This window comes from Manis pentadactyla, chromosome 5, assembly GCF_030020395.1.
Source record: "Manis pentadactyla isolate mManPen7 chromosome 5, mManPen7.hap1, whole genome shotgun sequence".
Taxonomy (NCBI): Eukaryota; Metazoa; Chordata; class Mammalia; order Pholidota; family Manidae; genus Manis; species Manis pentadactyla.
The window spans coordinates 149,597,635-149,625,630 of NC_080023.1; the positions used below are offsets into that span (position 1 = coordinate 149,597,635).

The following is a 27,996-nucleotide window of genomic DNA, read 5'->3' on the forward strand; positions in this document are numbered from 1 at the left end:
AATGGTGTCAGTATCTTTGAGAGCATCATCAGCTTTCCTTCTAGAGGACAAGGCCTTTAATAATGGTTGTTTTTTCCCTCCCTTACAAGTCTAGCTTTCCTGTAACTACATAGGCATTTCTTGGCCTGGCCTTGACTTCCAAGCCAGCCTGAACACAGATGCCACTGCTTCTTCCCAAGGTCCTGTGATCTGCACTTCACTATTCTGGTTAGAACTGGATCCAGAGTGACAGGACCCCATATCAGTCTGTCTTCTGGAAAATAAAATGGTCAACAAGTCATAGATTTGTCAAGATGTCTGCCGTCAATCTGGCAAGTCTTAGCAGAAGTTCAGATAATAAGTTTAACAAAAACATTGTTATCTCACCCACATCAAGGATTCCCATTAAATTCCCTCCTTTTGGCTGGGTGGAGTGACATCACCTGTTTCTCCTTTTTATCCTCTCTCACCTGCTGCCCTCTCTAAGGCACCTCTAATCCAGCCACGCAGATTTTCCATGTCTGTCTGTCTCTCCTCTTACCACTCACAGCCATCATCCTGACCACTCCGGCACATCACCCCCAGACAAAAAGCCCCTTTGCATACATTACCTCATTTGACTCTTCAGAGTGAGCAAGTTTTGAAGTCTTACAATTTCCCACTTTATACACAAGGCCCCAACTGGAGTCTGGAGAAGCAGCTCACTGAGACACAAACAGGGCTTAACAGCTTGTCCGATCTAGAACTCTGCTGTGCTTGAGACTGGAAGTACTTTTTCTAGCTGACGTCACGCTGATGTTCTCATCTGGATCACTCTTAGCCCCACTCAGAATCTTTACTGTATTATATTAGTTATTCTTCAGAGCATTAGGGTTATCTGGATAGTTTTCTTCCTCCCCTGATAGGTTTCATGTGAATTCTTTGGGACCTGGTTAACTTGCTCTGGGAAAGTTATTTTCTCCCTCATATTCATAAAAAGGGCTCCGTTCTTGGCTAAAAGATAATCATTCTTGGTTCTTAAACACAATCCAGTAAAACGGAAGTTCTGGATTCCTTTCCAGAGGTTCTACCTTTCAAAAGGGAGAGGTGATGGAATGACCATCTGTCCTTGTTACCATGGTCCCTAAGGATGTTTCCCATCAATTTTAACGGTGTCATCCAGGCTTCCACCAGTCCACAAAGTGACTAATCCTCACTACGTTGGCACTTGGCAGCAGGGTCATCTCATTCCCTACACCTGTTCCAGGACATAACACCCCTGCCAACTGGAGCTACTGACTTAGAATATGGCCTCTCCATCTTCTTAAAACCAGCCACCAACCAGCACCATTAGCTTGTTTCCCTCAGACAAGCTGGTGCTAGTGTTCCTCATGACCCTGCACTTCTCCCCAAGGTCTAGTTTACTTTCCACATACATTTGAGCACGACTATGTGATAGATGCTGAAGGTCTATTTGTGTGTAGGAGTGAACAAAAGGGACAGTGTCTCTGCTCTCTTGAAGCTCAGAATCTAACTGGACATAGATATAAAGTACGTATCATGATGAAAAAAATCTATGGGCGAGAACAAGGGGACACAATATAGTTGGGGGTTCCAAGACAAAATTTTGGAGATAGTGATACAGCGCCAAGATCTGAAGGATGAGTTTGGTATAATAAACAACGTAATTATTTGGTCTTCGTCCAGTGTTCCTGGCACAGAGTTTCTAAAAAGCTTGGAAATTTCATGAGCGATAACCCCCTTCCCTCCTTTTTTACAAAAATGTTCATTAACAGCTTTATTTGTAATATCCCCAAACTGGGAACAGCCCAAATGTCCCACAAGGGGCAAATAGATAAATAAATAGTGATTCATCTTTACACAGACTGTTACTTAGCATTAAAAAGGAAAGGCCTACTTTTTTAATTAAAAAAACTTTTAAAAATATACCTTTACTAGTTTTTTGTACAAAGTAATTTATTCAATACAGAAGGGTATAATAAAAAAAAATGACAGGGCCTCTGAGTCTGAATGAACTATTTTTTGTAACAGGCTTACTGAGATGTAGTTCACTAGTGTGTTTTTGTAGGCTAATGAATGACTCATGGGAGAGCAGGACCTAAATAGCTTCAGGATGGGGGCTGGTCACCAGAAAAAAACAATCAATGAGCACGCACTTACAATGTTCAGCCCCGTCCTCCCTGGGGAGGGCAGGAGGGCAGGAGGCTGAGTTTAATCACCAAAGGCCAATAATTTCATCAGTCATACCTATGTAATGAAACCTTGAAAAATGTGGAACAACGAAGTTTGGGGGAGCTTTCGGGTTGGTAAACACACTGATGTATAGCGAGGACAGCATGCCCAGGGAGAGCACAGCTCTGCACTCCCCGCTCCACCTCCATACCTTGCCCTATGCATCTCTTCCACTTGGCTGTTTCTGAATTATATTCTTTACAACAAAACTGTGATTTTAAGTACTGATATTCTGAGTTCTGTGAGTCATTCTAGTAAACTGTTCAATCTGAGTTGAGAGTCACGGGAACCTCAGATTTGTAGTAGAGTAATCAGAGGTGTGCTGGCTTGGGGACCCATTCATGGCTGACATCTAAGTGGGGGCAGTCTTGTTGAATTAAGCCTGTACCCTATGAAGTCTATGCTAACTCCAGGTAGTATCATAACTAAATTGAACTGTAGACACCCAGTTAATGTCAGAAAATTGGTTGTTGTTTGGAAAAACCAAGCAATAAATAAAAGTGTATGGTTGAAGGGTAGAGAGAAGAATGTTCCAGAAAGAAAAAAAAGGATGTGAAAATGCTGTGAGGTAGGAAACAACTCGGTGCTTTTAAAGAAATATGAGGCAGCCCACATAGGGGGAATGCAGAGAATAGTTGCATAAGATGAATATGAGAGGGGAGCAAAGGCCAGTTCATGCAGTACCCTGGTTTTAATTTTAGATACAGTGCAAAGCCACTGCATTGAGTTAAGTGATAGACAAAAGCTGATACATTTTTAAGGTCTCCTCTGGACTTTTTGTGGTTTGTACCAGGGCCAAAGTCAATTGAAATAGTCCAGATGACACTGTATGGTTTGGGTGAGGGTGGGGGTGGGGATGGAGCAGACAGATACAGACACAGGGCTCTAGGTGCTGGGACGTGGTGAGGGAGTGCCCATTCCATGTGGAAAGGAGAGAAGTGACTCACAGTTCACTTCTGGGCACATTACGCCTCAGATGGGGATGGCAGAGTTCAGTCAGAGAGCAGAGTGAGAAGATGGCCAGGGTCAAGCTCTGGAAGAAGATCCACAGTGAGAGGTTGACTAGGAAAGGGAGGTTTGAGGAGGAGTGGCCTCGGGCAGCATGGGCTCACAAAGGCCAGAAGAGTCTCACTGAGGAGTGTGGTCAGTTGGCTGGTACTGTTGGGAAGTCAAAGATGAGAACTGAAAAGTATCTTTTGGATTTGGCAAGAGAGATGTGCTTGTTGCCCTCAAAAACCACCAGAAATTTAGATCACATGTGGAAATGGAAGCCAGACTATAGAGGGCTGAAAATTCAAAACGGTACTCCAGCACAAGGATTTTGGGGGCAGTGAAAATACTCTGTAAGAGATTATAATGACAGATATATGCCATTATACATTTGTGCAACCCAACAGAGCACAAAATAATACTTCAAAATATTATTAATCTCACAAAAGAATAGGAAACTGTATTCATAAAACTGAAATAGGCTATTAGGAAAAATACATTAGAAATAAAAAGTGAACACTAAAAAAGAACTCATTAGATGGACTGATGCAAACTGAGAGCAAACCGTACAGTAAAATATGGACTTCGGATGATTATGATGTCAGTGTAGGTTCATCTTCAGTAAAAACGTAGAAGTCTGGTGAGATGTTGACAGTCGGGGAGGCTGTGCATGTGTGGGGCAGGGGCTGTATGGGAAATCTCTGTACCTTCCTCTCAATTCTCTTGTAAACCTAAAACTGCTTAAAAACAAATAAAATCTCTAAAAATTAAAAGAAGTAAACAAAATCAAAGGTGCTCCAAGCCTAGAGCCAATGGGTACGACAAGGGAGGAAACCGGCAGAGTGTTCATGGGGGGCTGCATTCAGATGTGGCCACACCAGGCGGCTTCTTCCCTGTCTCTGCCTGTGCTGAGCAACAGAAGACAGCAGCTAAGACAGCTCTGGTCCAGGGCTGGAGCGGCAGGCAGGATGGCAGCTGTCTCGTTCGGAAAATAAACTCACAGTACACCCAACCCAGTGGCACATTCTGTCTCTACTCCATACTCACTGGAGGGGACAGACAGAAATGGCATCCACACACAGGCAAACGTGAACTCTTCAACCAAAAGTCAGACATTTTGAGGAAAACCAACATTGTGAAAGAGAGGTACCAAACAACAAAAACCCAAACATCTGAGAGACAGTTATTAAGACCACAAATAAGACCTCAAAATACACAAATTTTACAAAGGAATAGGAAATTGCATTCATAAAACTGAAAGAGACTACAAGGAAAAATGTATTAGAAAATAAGCAAAGATTTAAAAAAACTCATCAGATGGGTTCAACAAAGAAATGGACTCAACTCTGGATTACAGCAATAAGCTGGAAAACATTGCAGAGGAGCTCACCTAGCATGCTGTGCAAAAGGAAAATGAGAAAGAAAGATTTAAGAAATACAGAGGACAGACCCCGAATCTAACAGAGATTTCTAGAACTCAAGCAAATAGAATTAAAGGAAACAACCAAAGAGAAGACAAAGTTGCAAAACTCAAGACTCCAGCCTTCATACTCAATGAGTCCTTCCCTGCCCCTGCCAAGTATCAAGTTCTTTCTCAGACTTCTGCTGAGATTATTCCAGGATATAGTTTTGCATCATAACACCACGACCACACCAGCAGCATCCAACAAAGGGGAAGTCATGGGACACAAAAAATGGTGCCAGAAGCAAAAAAGATTTATTTCTAAAAATTGTTCCTATAATTTAAATCCCCAATAACTACTACCTATGAGGTAACTGGATGGTTGTAGGTGAGTAATTATGGGGCTCTCTCAAGACCTTAAAGCAGCTAGCTCTTGTAGGAACTGGAACTATGAGGCTGCCAGGAGGCTTGGCCATGGCCCCATCCCCACAGAGGTTATATGCGTTCTTTCCCATCTGAACTCCTATGCTTTAGCTTGCATGTGATGGATGTAATACTGCCCCAGCTCCTGAATTCATACAACTTTCAGTGAACTCAGGGTTTCTCAATGCCAGCTAAACCTAAGACTCACTGGACAGCCTTTAGAATATATCAACAATTAGCTTCCATGCCAGACCAATTAAATCAGTATTCCCAGGTAGTTCTAAGGTATAGCCAGGGCTGACAGTCATGAGGTTACTGTTTCAGGCTCTAAGAACTCAATTTAGAACTTGTAGTAGAGGCCTCTAATTGGCCGTTCATCTTGCTTGTCAAATGGCAGGTTTGTCTGTGTATGGGGTGCCCTTAAGCTCTAGACTGCTAATGACTACATTAAAGGGTGATTAAATGCTATCATAAAAACATGAGTAGCACAGAGTCAAAGAAGGGGTGGACTCTGGGGTGAATGTGTCAGAAGGCTTTATAGAGTGGACAATTGGGTTGGGTTTGTAGTAGTAGGAATATGATGGGTCAGTGGGATCTGGTACTGTTGAGGAAAATACAGAGGAGAACTAGGTAAGAGCACCATTCCTCTGGGCCCTGCTGCTCACATGATCAAAAAGAAGGAAATGACAACTCTCTTGGACTCATAAATTGGTGGAAGTCACAGGGCAAAGATTCATGACACACTTGATTTGCATGCATATAGGATGAATCTTTGGCTCTCCTGTGGAGGAACCATGAAGATGGCTCATGTCCTGGCTGCCTGGCACCAAGCGAAAAGAAAAATGCTGGAAAGGTGGAATGAGATCTTGGGATTTTAATTTTTTCTATTGTAACATGAATGAAGGCAGGTTCCTTTTAGAATCTACATTTCTGTGGAAAGAGGAGATTTCCTTGTGAATGGGAGGCAATTTCATCAAATTTCCAGCACCCCATACTGCTAGCATTGCATCACCGGGACAGAGGTCCTGTGGTGCATGCCCCGACTCAGCTCCAGTGAGCTAAGCTGGGCATATTATGAAAAAGGAAATTATAGAGGGTGAATTCGTGGCCTAGCGGGTGTTGTGACCTTGGAGTCAAGGTAATTAATATCCTGCCTTGATTCACAAACAAGTTTCTGAAGTCTGTCCATTTGGAAAAATAGTTAAGCTATATCCAATAGATTCAGATGGATAAAGGGAGACCTAAATATGAAAAAACAATAGAATACTCAGGAAGAAATAAAGGAAAAGACTGATGGATCTGCTTGGTGAAAAACCCCAAAATGTGGTTACAAGTCAAACAACTGAACACACACACACGTTAACAGTCACAAAAATAATGAGATCCCAAACTTCAGTAAGAAAAAGGCAGACACCCCCAAAGAAATATGAGCAAAGGATATGATTACTCCTAATCAAAGAAATCCAAATTAAAACAAGATCCCAGCAATACCCCCCAGACTGGTAAAATTAAAATAACAATTTCTAGTGCTGCTGAGGAATAACAAGAGCAAGAGAAACAGGTAGAAAGACTTAAGGGAAATTACATTCTTGCTGCAGAGAAGTGTACATTTCGTGCAACTGTTCTGAGGGGCCATTTGTCAGTGTTTTTGCATTTTCAGGTAGCAATTACAAGATAAAAAACTATCTCAGAGAGATATTCATAGAAAAACGCAAAGATGTGTAACAAAAACAGGACAATCTAAGAGTCGAAAACTAATGACTAAATAAAAATATGGTACTCATACTATGGGAAAAGCTGTTTAGAAAAACAAGGAAACATCAGCCACAGACCACTGAGAAAAAAAAAAGCAAGTTACAGCACAGTGAGGTGGTAGCACATTTTATAAACTGAAGAAGCAGAAAAACCCCAGCTCATGTGCAATGTATATACACAGGGAAAAAAATTCTGGAAACATATACACCAAAATATTAACAGTGGAAATTTCTGAAAAGTTGGATTAGGGAAAGACTGAATTTTTATTTTATCTTCATGCTATCTGAAAACTTATTATGAACATAAAATATTTTTGATATTTTATAATGTAAGAATTCTTGTCTTCAAGCATGAAAAAGTCTGAATTAAGTTTTAATATTTGGTTTTAAAATACTTCTTAGATTTATTCAGCATTATTTCATATCTTTTTATGTTGCGCCTACAATTTTTTCCCCTTTGTGTTACCTATATCATCATTGTTCAAAGAAATTTAATGTGAGCCACATATGTAATTTTAAATGTTCTAGTAGCCACATTACAAAGAAGAAACAGATGAAATTAATTTAATAAATACAGTTTTATTTAACCCAGGATAGCCAAAACATCAGTTGAACATGTGAGCAATATAAAAATTACTGAGATACTTTTACATTCTTGCTTTCTACTAAGTCTTCAAAACCCAATGTGCCTCTTATAAGCACATCTCAATTTGAATACTAAATGTTTACCAGAAAACATTTGATCTGTATTTAAGATTTCATAAAATTCAGATTTGAAAATGTTGATTCATATACCCAGGAATGTTCTCTGAAAATTGAGTCAAGTATTAGTTTTTAAATATTTAAATTAAGGTTAAATAAAATGAAAAATTCAGTTTCTCAGTCACATTAGCTACATATCAAGTTACATGTACTATTGGCTGTCAAGTCTACACTAATCTTTTAGTTACTTGTGCAATACAATCTTTTTTACTTCCATTTAATTTTTCATCACTCAAACAAATTTGAAACTTTGAAACTTTAACTGTTCCCTTGGTTATGTATCATGTTCCACTGGACAATCTGACTTTGTGCTAGTGTTTCACTGGTCACTTAGCTCAACACAGTATTTATTACATGGGCGGGCCAGTGGACTGTCTCCCCACCCTCCCCATTTTTTCTTTACCATTCTTTTCTTGATCTAGAGATGCTGTAATTTTGAACAATTTTACTATCAAAATAACAGAAACATACATAAATTTCATTTTTTGTTGGTGAAATATAGAAATGTAATCGTTCCCCTCCCGCCCCCCAGAAATGCCAAATGTCTTTATTAGATTCTTTTCTCTCCCTCCAAGACTGAAGGAATGCCACTGTTATTTCTTGGTGGAGATGTCATCATCCAGAAACTAAAGGCTATGCAGAATGCTGGGTCTCTTACACTCAAGAGAACAAAATGCACCAGATAACCAAAGTAAAAAAATATATATTTTAAGTAAATTTTATAGCAAAAAAGGCAAATTGGTAATTTGACGACTCTCTTCCTCAACATCATCAGCTTATGGCAGGCGGAAGTGGGCCCATCAGGACGTAGATGAATCTTGACACAAGGCCATCTGCTCCCGGGATGTCTCCTTTCATGGTAGGAAGGGGAGGAGGGCACTGAAGGGCTTACTATGGGAAATATAATTGTATGGTTTTCATGCCAGCATCTACCCTTACTGGTAAGGGCTGCAAAAGATATATGCCTTTAAACTGTTTTTTAATACTGTCCTTTTGTCTAGCAACTTTGCTGAACTGACCTATTAATTCTAATACTTCTTCTGTAGGTTCTTCGAATTCCTATGACTACAATCATGTTGTAAGTAATGATTATTTTTTTTCCATTTCCAGTTCTTATGTATTTTAATTTTTCTTGTCTTACTATATTGGCTAGAACCTCTATCACAATGTTGAGTGAACTAAGTGATATTGGCATCTTTGTCTTGCTCCCAAACAATGGGAGAGCATCTAACATTAAGAATGTGGTTCACTGTTGGCTTTATATATTGTGTGCATATATATATATATATATATATTATATAGGTAATGGCTCTATATAATCACTATATATATATATATGTGTATATATATATATATATATCAGATTTAAAGAAGTTTCTTCCTATTCATAATTTACAAGAGTTTTTAATGAATGATATTAAATATTATCAAATGCCTTCCCCCATTATCATATCATTTTCCTCCATGCAATTATTATGAATTATACTGACTGATATTCTGATGCTAAATCAACCTTGCAATTCCTGTATTAAGGCCAACTGGGTCATAATATATTAGCCTTTTTATATTATTAGTGGATTTCTGCTTCCTCATTCATGATTGAGACTGGTTTGTAAACTCTGTTCTCATCATATTCTTGGTGGGTTGTGCTAAGTTCATAAAATGAATTGGGATATATTCCTTTTTTTTCTGTTCTCTAGAAGATTCAGTTAGTAATGATAATATTTCTTCCTTAAAAGATTATAAGTTACCAATGAAGCCACCTGGGCCTATAGTTATCGTTGTGGGAAAATTTTTAATTATATATTGTTTAAACCACTCAGGTTCCTATTTCTTCTGTGAAAGTTTTGGTAAGTTGTAAGTTGTAAGTAGTTTCTGCTTTTTTAAAATTGTGCCATCCCATCTATTCTGTTTTCAAGTCTATTTATATAAAGTTGCTCATAAAATACTCTTCTGGAGGAGAAAAGTGTCTGAAGGATTTGGAGTAATGCCTTCTTTCTAATTTCTGACATTATTTATACCTTCTCTTTTTCTTGGTGAATCTTCTGGAGGTTAATCAATATTACTCTTTGCAAACATCTAACTGTGGTTCTCTCAATCCCTTCTACTGTACCTAATCACCTGTATCATTAATTTTTGTTCTACTTATATTCCTTTCTTCTTTAGGTTTAGTTAGCAGTTCTTTTTCTGATTTATTGAGAGGGGTGTTTTTTTTTATTTTCCAACATATGCTTCCATAAAGTAGTGATTCTCAACTTCAGCTGCATGTTGGAATCACCTGGGAGCTTTCAAATGCTTGGGTCCCATTTCCAGAGATTCTAATGTAACTGGTCTGGGATGTAGTTTGGGCATCAAAAACTCCCTACGAGATTGTACGGTACAGCTAAGGTTGAGAACCACCAATTTAAAGCTAAACCCTCTAAGTACAACTTTAACTGCATCCCACACATCTTAAATTTTTCTTCACCATTCAAACTGTTCTAAAATTTCTGTTGTGCATGGATGGAGCTAGAGGGTACTATGCTCAGTGAAATAAGCCAGACGGAGAAAGACAAGTACCAAATGATTTCACTCATTTGTGGAGTGTAACAACAAAGCAAAACTAAAGGAACAAAACAGCAGCAGACTCACAGACTCCAAGAAGGGACTAGTGGTTACCAAAGGGAAGGGGTTGGGGAGGTGGGTAGGGAGGGAGGGAGAAAGGAATCAAGGGGCATTATGATTAACACACACAATGTAGGGGGGTCACGGGGAAGGCAGTATAGCACACAGAAGACAAGTAGTGACTCTATAGCATCTTACTATGCTGATGGACAGTGACTGCAATGGGGTGTGTGTGTGTGTGAGCTTGATAATATGGGGGAATGTAGTAACCACAACGTTGCTCACGTGAAACCTTTGTAAGATTGTGTATCAATGATACATTAATAAAAAAAATTTGTTGTGATTTAATTTATATAAAATTTTAAAATGGGCAAATGCAATATTCAGATTTAGAAGTTTGGTAAATAGTTACCTTTGGGGAAAAGGGAGGGGTCGTGATTGATGGCAATGGGAGCTTCTAGGGTATTGGTAACAACATATCTCTTGTCCTGGGTAGTGTTTACATGAGTGTGTTCAATTTGTGATAATTCACTGAGCTAGACACTTGTGTCTGTGTAATTTTTTTTTTTTGAGAGGACATCTCTCATATTTATTGATCAGAGTGTTTGTGTAATTTTATAATTATTTTTTATAGAGAGAAAATAAGTGCGAATTATGATGGCATTAGCCTTCTCAATATTACTGGAAGCTAAAAGAAACAGCATAATGCCTTTAAATTCTAACAGGAAATGGCTTCCAACCTAGAATTCTGTGTTCAAATTTCAATCAAAAGTGAGGGTAAAATTAAGACATTTTCAGACCAGGAAGGTCACAGAAAAGTTACCTTCCTGAGAATGTGCTCCACCCAAAGGAGGGAATAAATAGCAAGGCCAAGATATGACATCCAGGAAACAGAGAGACTTCAATATAAGAGGAAAGCAGAAGAGATTCCCAATATGACAGTTGTGCAGCAGGCCTCAAGATCTGGTCACTTGGGAGCAGCAGGCTGGAGGGTTCTAGGGCAGACATCCCCAAGAGAAACTAAAGCCAAGAGTCCTAGCTTGTGTTGGACCATACTGAGATTTTCCAGTGATATGAGAGTACAGGGATAAATGAGGGCTAGTGCATAGAAAACCAAACTATTAAAAAAAAAAAAAACATATGGCAAATATCACATTTAGGATGAGGAAAGTGTGACTTCTCCATCCAAAAGATGGGGAAGTAAATCATAGCTTATTTCAGCTATGAATGGGAGTTTTATGGTTATAATAATCAACAGGGATGACTAATTTAGCCAAACACTGTGATGTAACTGCATTACATCATGAGTGGGAGGAAGGGGATTTGTATATGTTGGCAGTATAGGGGGAGTTTTTGGGTGAGGTAACAAAATAAATCTCATGTTTATAGTTGGACTGTAGTTATTGAGATAACCGAACTAAGAAATCAAGAAATAGTGTAACCATGGAGAGGTAAAAAACAGCTAAACAAATTAAACTGTGGGGAATGGGGATGGAGGGTGTAGGACAGGATGCTGCTGCTTTTTCTTGTAAGATAAGTAGCATTTGTTTTTTTCAATTATGTGTACATGGTATTTTCATAAAAAATAAACTGCAAAAAAAAAAAAGTCCTATAAAAATAAAAGAATTCCAAGAACTTTTTCGCTTTTAAGCTCTGGATAATCTCCTGAATAATCTCTTGAACAAGCAGCAGCATATATGTGGCACACACCAGAAATCATTATTAATTAATTGTTGTTTCAACCCCCAATTCTCCCCTTATGAACAACTAAATTATCTACATTTTAGATAATTTAGATAGGGTACATGAAAAACTGCCTCAAAAAGCCAGAACACACAAACCAAATGTTCTCATTTTATCAGATTAGACTGATTTTAATTACAGCAACTTTTCAGGAACATATATAAAGTTAGTTTAACCTGTTGTACAAACACAGGATTATTTTTCTTCTATGAGCTGATAATTAATAGAATTGGGTACCTGAATCAAAAGAAAACATACAGTTTGTGTAAGTAAAATTACCTGAAGAACGTCACAAAGAACTGTACCAGGTCCATAAAATTGCTGTGCTGGGAGAAGGCAATCTGTGACAGAAAAACAGACAGTGTGATTAGCTGGTTACACAATAGCATCACCTTGAACTTGAATAGCATTTTGAACTCTTCTCAGTTCAAGACTTAAGCTGAAAGACATATTGAAAATTTTCAAGAAGAGATTAATGGAGCTTTTTTACTTGAGGAAAAATGCCTCACCCCATTTAGTTTCTTTTCTTTCTCCCTGTCAACCCAAAACTAGTATTCTGAGGCTTCATCACAAATTCCCACAGCACCCCTCTGCTCTTGACACCAAATGTAAGTTCTTTTGATCTGACCTGGAAGAGCCCCAAGTGCAAACCCCAAGGAGAGGCAAGTCAGTTTCCTCCAGACAAAATGCTCTTCTCATCTGTTTCAAATACCTTGACGTGCATAGCTCATCTGTGCTGCTTATCCCTTGGAAACTTACGTGCTCAGTGTGCACTCACTTCAAATATCGTCCTTTTTAAAAATCGTTCTCTCAAGTTTTACTACACTGAACATCATCTGACAATCAATTTAACACCAGCTGGAAGTTAAATAACTTTATACCAGGAATATAAAATACCCCTAATGTAGTTCATCAACTCTAAAACACCACTGACTGAAGGAGGCAACACTGCCAATTATACTATGACAAAGTGCTTTTAAAAAGCACTGACTGAGGCGGAGCCAAGATGGCGGCATGAGGAGAGCAGTGGAAATCTCCCAAAACCACATATATTTTTGAAAATACAATAAATACAACTTTCAATAAAAGAGAGACCAGAAGACACAGGACAACAGCCAGACTACATCCACAACTGCGAGAACCCAGCGCCTCGAGAAGGGGATAAGATACAAGCCACAGCCTGACGGGATCTGAGCGCCCCTCACCCCAGCTCCCGGCGGGAGGAGAGGAGTCAGAGCAGGGAGGGAGAGGCAGCCCAGGACTGCTAAACACCCAGCCCTAGGCATCTGCACTGCAGCGCAGACACAGTGCATGCGAAGGGTGCTGGAAACTAGGGAAACAGGAAAGACCTGTGAGCGGGTCCCCGCAGCCGGCACCCTGGGGACAAAGAAAAGCGAGTGCTTTTTGAAAGTCTTAAAGGGACAGGGACCCCACTGCTGGACGGAAGCGTCCCAGGACACTTAGCCCAGCAGCTGGGAATCCCAGGGAACTCTGGGCACCCTAACCCCCTGTGCAGCAGTGTGGCTCGGAGGCCCCTCACGGAGATAAACAGCTTCCCGGCTGTTTCCCCTCCAAAGCGGCTCCGCCAAACTGGAGCAGCTGCCGGAGGCAGGCCACGCCCACAGCAACAGCGGAGCTAAACTCCATAGCGTCCCGGCAACAATCAGAGGTCCCATCTGCGCGCAGCTGCCCAGCACAAGCCGCTAGAGGTCGCTGTTCTCCCAGGAGAGGAAGGCCACAAACCAACAAGAAGGGACGTTCTCCCAGCCATCACTCGCCCCAGCTCCGCAAACTATCTCTATCGCCATGAAAAGGCAGAATCTGAGACAGACAAAAATCACAGAGACAACACCTGAGAAGGAGATAGACCTAACCAGTCTTCCTGAAAAAGAATTCAAAATAGAAATCATAAACATGCTGACGAAGATGCAGAGAAATATACAGGAGTTAAGGGATGACGTCCAGAGGGAGATTACAGAACTGAAACAATCTCTAGAAGCATTGATAAGCAAAATGGATAAGATGCAAGACGCCATTGATGGAATAGAAACCAGAGAACAGGAACGCATAGAAGCTGACGCAGAGAGAGATAAAAGGATCTCCAGGAATGAAACAATATTAAGAGAACTGTGTGAACAATCCAAAAGGAACAATATTAGCATTACAGGGGTACCAGAGGAAGAAGAGAGAGAAAAAGGGATAGAAAGTGTCTTTGAAGAAATAATTGCTGAGAACTTTCCCAAACAGGGGGAGTAAATAGTTGCTCAGACTACAGAAGTACACAGAACTTCCAACAAAGGATCCAAAGAGGACAACATCAAGACACATAATAATTAAAATGACAAGATCAAGGACAAGGACAGAGTATTAAAGGCAGTGAGAGAGAAAAAAAAAGGTCACCTACAAAGGAAAATCCATCAGGCTATCATCAGACTTCTCAACAGAAACCTTACAGGCCAGAAGAGAATGGCATGATATAGTTAATGCAATGAAACAGAAGGGCCTTGAACCAAGGACACTGTACCCAGCACGATTATCATTTAAATATGAAGGAGGGATTAAGCAATTCCCAGACAAGCAAAAGTTGAGGCAATTTGCCTCCCACAAACCACCTCTACAGGGTATTTTAGAGGGACTGCTCTAGATGGGAGCACTCCTAAAAAGAGCACAGAACAAAACACCCAACATATCAAGAATGGAGGAGGAGGAATAAAAAGGGAGAGAAATAATCATCAGGCTGCGTTTATAATAACTCAATAAGTGAGTTAAGTTAGACGGTAAGGTAGTATAGAAGCTAACCTTGAGCCTTTGGTAACCACGAATCTAAAGCCTGCAATGGCAATAAGTACATATCTTTCAATAATACCCTAAATGTAAATGGATTGAATGCACCGATCAAAAGACACAGAGTAACAGAATGGATAAAAAAGCAAGACCCATCTATATGCTGCTTACAAGAGACTCACCTCAAACCCAAAGACATGCGGACTAAAAGTCAAGGGATGGAAAAAGATATTTCATAGAAAGAAAAAAGCAGGTGTTGCAGTACTAGTATCAGACAAAATAGACTTCAAAACAAAGAAAGTAACAAGAGATAAAGAAGGACACTACATAATGATAAAGGGGTGAGTACAACAAGAGGATATAACCATTATAAATATATATGCACACAATACAGGAGCACCAACATATGTGAAACAAATACTAACAGAACTAAAGGAGGAAATAGAATGCAATGCATTCATTTTAGGAGTCCTCAACACACCACTCACTCCAAAGGACAGATCCACCAGACAGAAAATAAGTAAGGACACGGAAGCACTGAACAACACACCAGAACAGATGGAACTAACAGACATCTACAGAACTCTACACCCAAAGGCAGCAGGATACACATTCTTCTCAACTGCATGTGGAACATTCTCCAGAATAGACCACATACTAGGCCACAAAAAGAGCCTCAGTGAATTCAAAAAGACTGAAATTCTACCAACCAACTTCTCAGACCACAAAGGTATAAAACTAGAAATAAATTCTACAAAGAAAGCAAAAAGGCTCACAAACACATGGAGGCTTAACAACATGCTCCTAAATAATCAATGGATCAACCACCAAATTAAAATAGAGATCAAGCAATATATGGAAACAAGTGACAACAACAACACAAAGCCCCAACTTCTGTGGGACGCAGCGAAAGCAGTTCTAAGAGGAAAGTATATAGCAATCCAGGCATATTTAAAGAAGGAAGAACAATCCCAAATGAATGAAGCCACAATTATCGAAACTGGAAAAAGAAGAACAAATGAGGCCTAAAGTCAGCAGAAGGAGGGACATAATAGACACCAGAGAAGAAATAAATAAAATTGAGAAGAATAAAACAATAGAAAAAATAAATGAAACCAAGAGCTGGTTCTTCAAGAGAATAAACAAAATCGATAAGCCTCTAGCCAGACTTATTAAGAGAAAAAGAGAATCAACACACATCAACAAAATCAGAGATGAGAAAGGAAAAATCATGACGGACTCCACAGAAATACAAAGAATTATTAGAGAATACTATGAAAACCTATATGCTAACAAGCTGGAAAACCTAGAAGAAATGGACAACTTCCTAGAAAAATACAACCTTCCAAGACTGACCAAGGAAGAAACAGAAAATCTAAACAGACCAATTACCAGCAACGAAATTGAAGCGGTAATCAAAAAGCTATCCAAGAGCAAAACCCACGGGCCAGATGGATTTACCTCGGAATTTTATCAGACATACAGAGAAGACATAATACCCATTCTCCTTAAAGTTTTCAAAAAAATAGAAGAGGAGGGAATACTCCCAAACTCATTCTATGAAGCCAGCATCACCCTAATACCAAAACCAGGCAAAGACCCCACCAAAAAAGAAAATTAGAGACCAATATCCCTGATGAACATAGATGCAAAAATACTCAACAAAATATTAGCAAACCGAATTCAAGAATACATTACATCAAAAGGATCATACACCATGACCAAGTGGGATTCATCCCAGGGATGCAAGGATGGTACAACATTCGAAAATCCATCAACATCACCCACCCCATCAACAAAAAGAAGGACAAAAATCACATGATCATCTCCATAGACTCTGAAAGAGCATTCAACAAAATTCAAGATCCATTCATGATAAAAACTCTCAACAAAATGGGTATAGAAGGCAAGTACCTCAACATAATAAAGGCCATATATGATAAACCCACAGCCAACATCATACTGAACAGTGAGAAGCTGAAAGCTTTTCCTCTGAGATCGGGAAAAAGACAGGGATGCCCACTCTCCCCACTGTTATTCAACATAGTACTGGAGGTCCTAGCCATGGCAATTAGACAAAACAGAGAAATAAAAGGAATCCAGATTGGTAAAGAAGACGTCAAACTGTCACTATTTGCAGATGACATGATATTGTACATAAAAAACCCTACAGACTCCACTGCAAAACTACTAGAACTAAAATTGGAATTCAGCCAAGTTGCAGGATACAAAATTAATACACAGAAATCTGTGGCTTTCCTATACACTAACAATGAACTAACAGAAAGAGAAATCAGGAAAACAATTCCATGCACGATTGCATCAAAAAGAATAAAATACCTAGGAATAAACCTAACCAAGGAAGTGAAAAATCTATACCCTGAAAACTATAAGACACTTTTAAGACAAATTAAAGAGGACACTAACAAATGGAAACTCATCCCATGCTCCTGGCTAGGAAGAATTAATATCGTCAAAATGGCCATCCTGCCCAAAACAATATATAGATTCGATGCAATCTGTATCAAATTACCAACAACATTCTTCAATGAAATGGAACAAATAGTTCAAAATTCATAGGGAACCACCAAAGACCTCGAATAGCCAAAGCAATCCCGAGAAGGAAGAATAAAGTGGGGGGATCTCACTCCCCAACTTCAAGCTCTACTACAAAGCCAAAGTAATCAAGACAATTTGGTATTGGCACAAGAACAGAGCTACGGACCAGTGGAACAGAATAGAGACTCCAGACATTAACCCAAACATATATGGTCAATTAATATACGATAAAGGAGCCATGGACATACAGTGGGGAAATGACAGCCTCTTCAACATTTGGTGTTGGCAAAACTGGACAGCTACATGTAAGAGAATGAAACTGGTTCATTGTCTAACCCCATACACAGAAGTAAATTCGAAATGGATCAAAGACCTGAATGTAAGTCATGAAACCATAAAACTCTTAGAAAAAAACATAGGCAAAAATCTCTTGGACATAAACATGGGCGACTTCTTCATGGACATACCTCCCCAGGCAAGGGAAACAAAGGCAAAAATGAATAAGTGGGACTATATCAATCTGAAAAGCTTCTGTACAGCAAAAGACAGCATCAATAGAACAAAAAGACATCCTACAGTATGGGAGAATACAGTCATAAATGACAGATCTGATAAAGCATTGACATCCAAAATATATAAAGAGCCCATGCACCTCAACAAACAAAAAGCAAATAATCCAATTAAAAAAATGGGCAGAGGAGCTGAACAGACAGTTCTCCAAAGAAGAAATTCAGATGGCCAGCAGGCATATGAAAAGATGCTCCACATCGCTAGTCATCAGAGAAATGCAAATTAAAACCACAATGAGATATCACCTCACACCAGTGAGGACCGCCACCATCCAAAAGACAAACAACAACAAATGTTGGTGAGGTTGTGGAGAAAGGGGAACCCTCCAACACTGCTGGTGGGCATGTAAATTAGTTCAACCACTGTGGAAAGCAGTATGGGGGTTCCTCAAAAAGCTCAAAATAGAAATGCCATTTGAGTCAGGAATTCTACTTCTAGGAATTTACCCTAAGAATACAGCAGCCCAGTTTGAAAAAGACATATGCACCCCTATGTTTATCGCAGTACTATTTACAATAGCCAAGAAATGGAGGCAACCTAAGTGTCCATCAGTAGATGAATGGATAAAGAAGAGGTGGTACATATACACAATGGAATATTATTCAGTCATAAGAAGAAAACAAATCCTACCATTTGCAATAACGTGGATGGAGCTAGAGGGTATTATGCTCAGTGAAATAAGCCAGGTGGAGAAAGACAAGTACTAAATGATTTCACTCATATGTGGAGTATAAGAACAAAGCAAAAACTGAAGGAACAAAACAGCAGCAGAATCACAGAACCCAAGAATGGACTAATAGTCACCAAAGGGAAAGGGACTGGGGAGGATGGGTGGGAAGGGAGGCATAATGGGGGTGGGGGAAGAAAGGGGTCATTACGATTAGCAGGTATAATGTCGGGCGGGAGGGGCCCGGGGAGGGATGTGCAATACAGAGAAGACAAGTAGTGACGCTATAGCATCTTACTACGCTGATGGACAGTGACTGTAATGGGGTTTGTGGTGGCGGGGACTTGGTGAAGGGGGGAGCCTAGTAAACATAATGTTCCTCATGTAGTTACAGGTTAATGTTACCAAAAAAAAAAAAAAACCCTACAAAGATTTCACAGAAAAAAAAAAAGAACACATGGGACTACATCATGCTAAAAAGCTTCTGTACAGCAAAGGACATCATCAGCAGAACATGTAAATGACATATCCAACAAGGGGTTGGTTATCGTCCAAAATATATAAAGAACTCACACGCCTCAACACCCAAAAAACAAATAACCCTATTAAAATATGGGCAGCGGATATGAATAGACACTTCTCCATAGAAGAAATTCAGATGGACAACAGGCACATGAAAAGATGCTCCACATCTCTCATTCTCAGGGAAATGCAAATTAAAACCACAATGAGATATCAGCTCACACCAGTTAGGATGGCCAACATAGAAAAGACTAGGAACAACAAATGCTGGTGAGGGGAACCCTCCTACACTGCTGGTGGGAATGCAAGCTAGTTCAACATTCAACCATTGTGGAAAGCAGTATGGAGGTTCCTCAAAAAACTAAAAATAGAAATACCATTTGACCCAGGAATTCCACTTCTAGGAATTTACCCGAAGAATGCAGGATCCAAGTTTCAAAAAGACAGATGCAACCCTATGTTTATCGCAGCACTATTTACAATAGCCAAGAAATGGAAGCAACCTAAGTGTCCATCAGTAGATGAATGGATAAGAAGATGTGGTACATATACATAATGGAATATTATTCAGCCATAAGAAGAAGACAAATCCTACCATTTGCAACAACATGGATGGAGCTAGAGGGTATTATGCTCAGTGAAATAAGCCAGGCTGAGAAAGACAAGTACCAAATGATCTCACTCATCTGAGGAGCATAAGAACAAAGCAAAAACTGAAGGAGTAAAACAGCAGCAGAATCACAGAACCCAAGAATGGACTAACAGTTGCCAAAGGGAAAGGGACTGGGGAGTGTGGGTGGGAAGAGAGGGACAAGGGGAATAAGGGGCATTATGATTAGCACACATAACATAGGGGTGGGGGCATAGGGAAGGCAGTATAGCACAGAGAAGACAAGTAGTGACTCCATAGCATCCTACTACACTAATGGACAGTGACTGTAATGGGGTATGTGGTGGGGACTTGATCATGGGGGGAATATAGTAACCACAATGTTGCTCATGTGATTGTATATTAATGATACCAAAACAAAAAATTCTCCCAGGATTCCCCCACTCAGGCCTGGCTCCTTCATTCCATTCTCCCAAGTGCTGCCAGAATGGGTCTTCCAAAACACTGATCTTTGGTCACTTCTTGGCTTAGAACACTTCAGTGACTTCCAGTGGTTTTCAGGCTATGGTACAAACCCCTCAGCAGAAACCTGCAGTCTCTTCATGACAGCCTCTGCTTAGCTCTCCAGCATTTTGCTCACAGAGCTGTTACTTCAGTACCACTAAACTCCTGGTAGCTCTTGAGAGTGGGCATGTCCCTTCCCCAACCTCCTGTTCGGTAACACGGGGCTGCCCCTCCTCATTAGACTCAGGTGACGCGGAACCTCCCCTCTCATCCCTACATGGGGACACACCCTGCCACCCAGTGGTTGATAATAGCTGCTTCTGCCCATTCATGGCTGCTATTGTGGGCCACAAAGTCTGCTGAATGAGCAGATGCTAAAGGAAGCCTAGTGGGTTCTGGCTGTGGAGATCATGGGAGAGAGGTCTGCTGGAGACGGAGACCATCTGGCCCAGTACAGCTGGTATTCACAGATGGTGGGGATGAGACTGTCCAGGGACAAAGCGTCTGGAGGAAATTCAAGAGAACAATGGCACTGAAGAGCTGAGCAGAAAGAGCCAAAGCTACAGGTGAAAAGCTGGAGAAAGCAGCCTTTCAAGTAGAAGGAATAATAAATAATGGTGATGATGAAAACCACGAGGTAGTACAAGAACCTTCAATGCCACTTGAAACAAAGATGTACACTTTTAAGTAGTTTAATTCTAAATATAATTCATGGCTATACAATTCTTGACACTCTTAAGGCACAGATATCTAACACCAGGAGGAATGTCTATATATAATAAATGTAAATGCTAAAAGTGTATCTGACACTCCTCACAACCAAAGAATGAAAACAACCCAAGTATCCAACAACAGCTGAGTGGATAAACAAAATGGTATATCCATATAATGGAATAGTCAATCTTAAAACGGAATGAAGTACTGAAACATACTAAATATGGACAAGCCTTGAAACATGCTAAGTGAAAGAAGCCAGTCACAAAGAACCATATATTATGTGATTCAATTTTTATGAGCTATTTCAGAATAGGTAAATCCATTACAGACAAGAGAGTAGCCTGGGGGTTGCCAGGGGTTGAGGGGAGGGAGGAATGAGAAGTGACTGCTAGTGAGCACAGGATTTCTTTTTGGAGTGGTGAAAATATTCTAAAATTGATTGTGGTCATGGTTGCACAACTCTATGAATATACTAAAAACTACTAAATTGTGTGCTTTAAATGGGTGAACTGTGTGCTATGTGAATCACCTCTCATAAAGTGGTTACTAAAAAAAGTATCTGCATCAACAAGTTTCATGCATCCTTTGCTCAGTATAGCAATCCTGTTAGTGCCCATAAACATAACTCTAAAGTCTAAATCAATGCCCAGTTCTCAATACAAATTCTGTGTTGCCTTCACTTGTAAACACTACCCTCTTACATAAACTAGCAGATGAAACACTTTCTGCTAGGAGAGGCTTTAATATTAGTTCCACATTACAATAACCACCTCTGTTGCAGAGCCAGTTAACAAGCCAGGAACCCAGCTTCACCACCCACCTTCCCACCTCATACACAAGGCCTGCCTGTCCATTCTCTATGCCAAATACCTACCCTCCCAAACCATGTGCATGGCTAAGCCAAGTCCTTGCTTATGTGGGAGAACACCTGGGATGGCTTTCACAAAGCAGGGGCTGAGGGAGGGCACTTACTCACAGGAACAACCAAGCCCAGAACAGGCACAACTGGCCCCAACACACCCACCATGCTCCTACACAAAGGCCTTTTCAGTCTTGGTGGGTTTTAAAAAAATCTACAAATATTTTTACAGTAAGTTTCAAATTCCCTCAGTTAGCAGTTACAGGTTTCGATCTGTTCCTAATTATGGAAAAGAATCTTGGGATTGGTTCAGAGTGAAGGAACTTGAGTTTAGCATTACCATTTTTACAGTATCAATGTTTACATTAATTTCTAGTAGAGAATTAGATTTCCTCAGCTATTTTGCTTTAAAAAACAAGAATCAAAGACAAAAAAAAAAAAAAAAGGCTTCTGCTTGCATTGAAAGCCATACTGAAATTTAACTGGCCTACACACACTGCATGGTTTAGACATTTCCCTATTCTCATCCTTAAATAAGTGTACATTTGTACTGAATTTGTAGTCTCTGTGTGTGCATGGGTGTGTTTAAGAGTTAATTGCATGTAGAAAAGCTAAGGCTCTGAGGAAAACAGCAATAAAGAAAGCACAGCCCTCTCTGTTGAGCACAAGTGCACTGCCTAGGAAGACGCAGGCTCAGCCCTCCATGCAGTGTGGAGCCAGACACGGTACCAAGCAGAGAGAACCAGTGTCATGGGAAGACACTGAACACATGATGCCACAGGTCTAGTCACACTGTTACAAATACTGCAGATAGTTGCACCAAAGAGCAAAAAAACATTTTCAGTAGAACTTACCTGCTTATTCAAGGAAAGCTTGGCAAACTAAATGGAGAGCACGCCATCGTTTGTTTTCAAAAGTGCTCCTGGATGCAGCTTTCATAAACGGATCTTAGGCAAGTGAGTGATCCCACCCAGGTGAGACCAGTAAAAAATCAGGCAGAATATCAACATTTCTTTGATTCTTCACTTAAAATTAGTACTTTAAAAAAGTAAGTCTGGGGAAGAGAGCTCTCCAGAAGGAAATGCTCTAAAACCATTTCAGCGACTTTCAGAGGGTGGAGCAACAGGGTACTGGGAGGAATAAAAGTGTAACTCAGCATTGGCAACAGCATGCCTATCTCCAGCACAAAAGCCTGTTTATACGCAGCATACTCTTTCCAAATGGGAAAAATGTCAGCAGCATAAGTCAAGACTTTCACTAAGAATCTTGAAAATATTAATCATTTTTCAGCTATATACAACAAAACCTGAAGTTCACCTGATTCAGAATATAATGAAGTCACTATGAAAATAACCTCAACTTAAAGCAAGTCAATACAGTATTTACTAGAATCCAAATCAAGTATTTTATAAAAATATATCATCTATAATTTGATAGTATTAGATGTTACTAAATTGAAATTATACTGACTGGAACCTAGAGCTCAACCACTTGGGGGTCAAACAATCTAAATCCCTGGTTGCCCCCCAAGTTTCCCACTACCTTGGTGTGTGCATCCTGTATAATCTCACCCTGACCTGATCAGATGACCCCTTTAAAAAGAGGGTCTAGAGGTTAAGAATTAGAAGCCAGAGAAAGCTGAAGCTTCAGTAGATATATTTTTATCTATATCTGGTCTAAAATTTTTGTTTTCAAATGTTATAGCAATGGTATCATGCAGTATGTAAATTTCTAAGATTTCCCCCCCACTTCCCACTCAGCAAAATTACCTTGGGATTTGTCCAAGTTGTAGTAATAGTTTGTTTCTTTTTTATTGCTGCTCCACAATATGTATGTAACCAGAGTTTACTTAACCATTCACCTACTGAAGGTAACTTGGGTTATATCCAGTTTGGGACTATTATGAATAAAGCTGCTGACTGCTGCTGTATAGATGCTATAAATATTGGTGTACAAGTGTTTACATGAACATAGATTTTTATTTCTCCAAGATAAATGTCCAGGAGTGCAACTGCTGGGCTCTATAGTAAATGCAAGTTTAGTTTTGTAAGAAAATGCCAAACTATTTCCAGATGGCTATACCATCTTACTTTCCCACTAGCAATGTACGTGTAATTCAATTTCTCTGCATCCTCTCTAGCACTGGCTTATCACTATTTTAAATTTTCCCTATTTAGAAGGGTGCACAGCAACATCTTATTGTGGTTTTAATTTGTACTTCTTTAATGGCTTTGATGCTGAACATCTTTCATGTGGTTATTTGCTGTATGTTTATCCTCTTTGACAAAATGTCTCAATGTCTTTTGTCTATTTTGATATTTTTAATGTTAACTTTTGAGACTTCTTATATTCTAGATATAAATGCTTGCTTGGAAATACAGTTTGCAAATAATTTCTCCCTCTATGTAGCTTTTTTTATCCTCTTGCCAGGGACTTTCACACAACAAAAGCTTTTGGTTTTGATGTGGTCCAATTGATTGATTTCTCCTTTCATGGTCATGTTTTTATTGTCAATTCTAAAAATCTTTTGCCTAGCTTTAGGAGATTTTCTTAGATTTCCTGTTGTTTTTTTTTAAATAAAAGTTTCATAATTTCACATTTTACATTTAAATCTGTGAGTTTTTCTGAGTAGTTCTCATGTTTTGAGTAAGATGTGAAGTTCATTTATTTGCCGTGGTTTTCGAATTGTTCTAGCACCACTTGTTGAAAAGGCTATCCTTCCTTCATTGAATTGCCTTTCTTCTTTGGTCAAAAATCAGTTGGACATATTTATATGGTCCTATTTCAGAGCTTTATTGCGTTCTGTTGATTCATGTCTATCCCTCTACCAATAGCCACTTTATTCCTCTCTTTTCAAAACTGTTAGTACAGCTATTCAAGAATCTCTGCCTTTTCATATCAATTTTAGAATAAGGTTGTCTGCATCTACAAAAAAAAATTTCGCTGACTTTTTTGGCATTTATTTATTTACTTTTTTTTTGCTGATTAAAAAAATTGGTATCATTAATATACAATTACTTGAGCAACATTGTGGTTACTAGATTTCCCCCATTATCAAGTCCCAATCACATACCCTTTTGGGTAACAGCATCCATCAGCGTAGTAAGACGCTAGAGAGTCACTACTTATCTTTCTGTATTGTAAAGCCCTCCCCATGCCCCCCCCACATTATACATGCTAATTGTAATGACCCCTTTCTTTTTCCCTGCCCTTATCCCTCCCTTCCCACCCATCCTCCCCAGTCCCTTTCCCTTTGGTAACTCTTGGTCCATTCTTGGGTTCTGTGATTCTGCTGCTGTTTTGTTCCTTCAGTTTTCCTTTGTTCTTATACTCCACATATGAGTGAAATCATTTGGTACTTGTCTTTCTCCACCTGGCTTATTTCACTGAGCATAATACCCTCTAGCTCCATCCATGTTGTTGCGAATGGTGGGATGTTTTTTTCTTACGGCTGAGTAATATTCCATTGTGTATATGTACCACCTCTTCTTTATCCATTCATCTACTGATGGACACTTAGGTTGCTTCCATTTCTTGGCTATTGTAAATAGTACTGCGATAAACATAGGGGTGCATCTGTCTTTTTGAAACTTGGATCCTGCATTCTTCGGGTAAATTCCTAGGAGTGGAATTCCTGGGTCAAATGGTATTTCTATTTTTAGTTTTTTGAGGAACCTCCATACTGCTTTCCACAATGGTTGAACTAGCTTGCATTCCCACCAGCAGTGTAGGAGGGTTCCCCTTTCTCTGCATCCTCACCAGCATTTGTTGGTCCTAGTCTTTTCTATGTTGGCCATCCTAACTGGTGTGAGCTGTTATCTCATTGTGGTTTTAATTTGCATTTCCCTGAGAATGAGAGATGTGGAGCATCTTTTCATGTGCCTGTTGGCCATCGAATTTCTTAATGGAGAAATGTCTGTTCATATTTGCTGCCCATTTTTTAATAGGGTTATTTGTTTTTTGGGTATTGAGGCATGTGAGTTCTTTATATATTTTTGATGTTAACCCCTTGTCAGATATGTCATTTACAAATATATTCTCCCATACTGTAGGATGCCTTTTTGTTCTGCTGATGGTGTCCTTTGCTGTACAGAAGCTTTTTAGCATGATGTAGTCCCATTTGTTCATTTTTTATTTTGTTTCTCTTGCCCGAGGAGATGTGTTCAGGAAAATGTTGCTCATGTTTATATTCAAGAGATTTTTGCCTATGTTTTCTTCTAAGAGTTTTATGGTTTCATGACTTACATTCAGGTCTTTGATCCATTTTGAGTTTACTTTTGTGTATGGAGTTAGACAATAACCCAGTTTCATTCTCTTGCATGTAGCTGTCCAGTTTTGCCAACACCAACTGTTGAAGAGGCTGTCATTTCCCCACTGTATTGCTGAGATTTTTAAAACTTTTTTTTTAATTGGGGTAAGATATATGTAAGAGAATATTTACTATTTTAACCATTTTTAATTGTATGATTTAGTACACATAAGCACAGATGCTGAAAAGAGGATATTGTGAATAACTGTTAATATACTTAAAAACTTATGAAATAAAATATCAAGAAAAAAGTTATCTTAAGTGACTCAAACAGAAAGAGAAAATCCAAATTATCCTGTAAGTATTAAAGAAGTTGAATCAGCAGCTAAAAAAAAATCTCCACAGATAAAGCATCAGAATCAAATGATTTTACAAGAGAGATCTATCACGTATTCAAGGTTCACATAATTCTAATCTTATAAAATCTCTTCTAGAAATGAGGAAGAAAACTCAATTTAGGTATTAAAAGTTATATAAAAACTGCACCGATTCTACAGCATCTTACTATGCTGATGGACAGTGACTGTAATGGGGTTTGTGGGGGGGATTTGGTGAAGGGGGGATCCTAGTAAACATAATATTCTTCATGTAATTGTAGATGAATGACAACAAAATTAATTAATTAATTAATTTAAAAAAAACTGCACCAAGGACAGGCAGGGAAAATTATCAGACATACTCACTCATGTAATTGATAAAAAAATTTTAACCATAATGTTAGCAAACTGAATTCAGCAATGTGTAAAGTAAGAAATAATACATCATGCCTAAGTCAGGTTTATCGCAGGAATGCAAATGATTTCTAGAATCCTGGGGCTTATACAACAGGATGGCACCATTCACTGAGAAAGGAAGCACAGGCTTGATGGGTAAGGTCACAAGAATGAGTGAATGATGAATGCAGGGAGCTCGTGAATGTCCAGGTAGAGCTGTTTGGGCAGCAACCAAGAATCCTGGTCCAGAGTTCAACTGTAAGCTTGGCTGCAGACTGAGTGCTGAGAATCACCAGTACAGAAGTAAGTCCTACAAATGGGCTGGAATCCAGGAAAACTGTGTGAGATGAAGACCAAACAGAACCAACACCTGAATCTCAGATAATCCCAATGTCTAAGGAGAAAGATCTCCTAAAAAGACTGACCAGAGAATCAGGGAAGGAAAGGAACAGGAAGGCAAGACAGTGACTCAAATAACTCCATGAGAAGGAGAGGGGACTGAAGAATTCAGTCACTGGAGTTGCTAAGACAGTGTGCAGGAAGGAGGCAGACTGCTGTGAGCTGACGGGCAGATGCATAAGAGGACAATGACATAGGCAGTGTGGTCAGTGCCTATGAGAGGGCTGGCTGAAGAGGGAAGCAGAGAGTGTGCAGGAGCAAAGGGAGAAGCAGATTAGAGGATGAACAAATCTGTAGGCCATTAAGGCAGGAAAGGAGAAAGGATGGTGAGAAAAAACACAACACAGAGCCTGTCCTCCATATCCCAGAAAGGAAGATTGTTCACTTACTCACAGTCCCAAGGCATGAACACAAAACCACCAGAACTAGATTTCAAACCCACCCAAAGTGACCAGTGACAACATGCTTCTGAAAGGTGGCAACCAGTCACAGCCCCAGTCCAATGACCATGTTTCCATGGCTAAAAGTGAAACAGTCACTCAAAGTCTACCCATCCCTGACTTCCACATTTACCCACAATGAAGGGGGTAAAAGCAGAAAGTACTGAGGCAAGGCCTTGAGGACAGAGTGATGGATGATTATAAAGAGCAAAAATGGGGCCATGGGTCTTATAAGAGGGAAGACCAGCAGTCCCCTGGGAACAGAGATGAGTAGCAGCTGGTTAACCGCAGTGACTGCCGCAGTCAACATGAACTCTTAGACCTGCCTCTTCAGGTAATGGGCCCAAAGAATTTGAGACATGGAGAGGCTACATACTGTGTATAGGAACAAAACAGGACTCGAACCCACATCCATCTGACAGCAAGGCCTATGCTCTTAAACTCAACTTTATAC

General features: G+C 39.6%; 1 protein-coding gene across 5 annotated transcripts in view; it reads right to left on the reverse strand.

The window, feature by feature from the left end:
- The window catches only part of ATRN (attractin), a 161,620-nt gene that overhangs the window by 16,723 nt on the left and 116,901 nt on the right, over positions 1-27,996 (reverse strand). For 3 of the 5 annotated variants that reach the window (XM_036924629.2, XM_036924628.2, XM_057502799.1), the window contains exon 25: positions 12,169-12,230. In XM_036924629.2, coding sequence (XP_036780524.2) covers positions 12,169-12,230 — 62 coding nt within the window. Of the gene's footprint in view, positions 1-7,343; positions 8,434-12,168; positions 12,231-25,230; positions 27,025-27,996 lie in introns of those variants that run through there. The other 2 variants (XM_036924630.2, XM_057502800.1) reach the window with 2 other exon arrangements.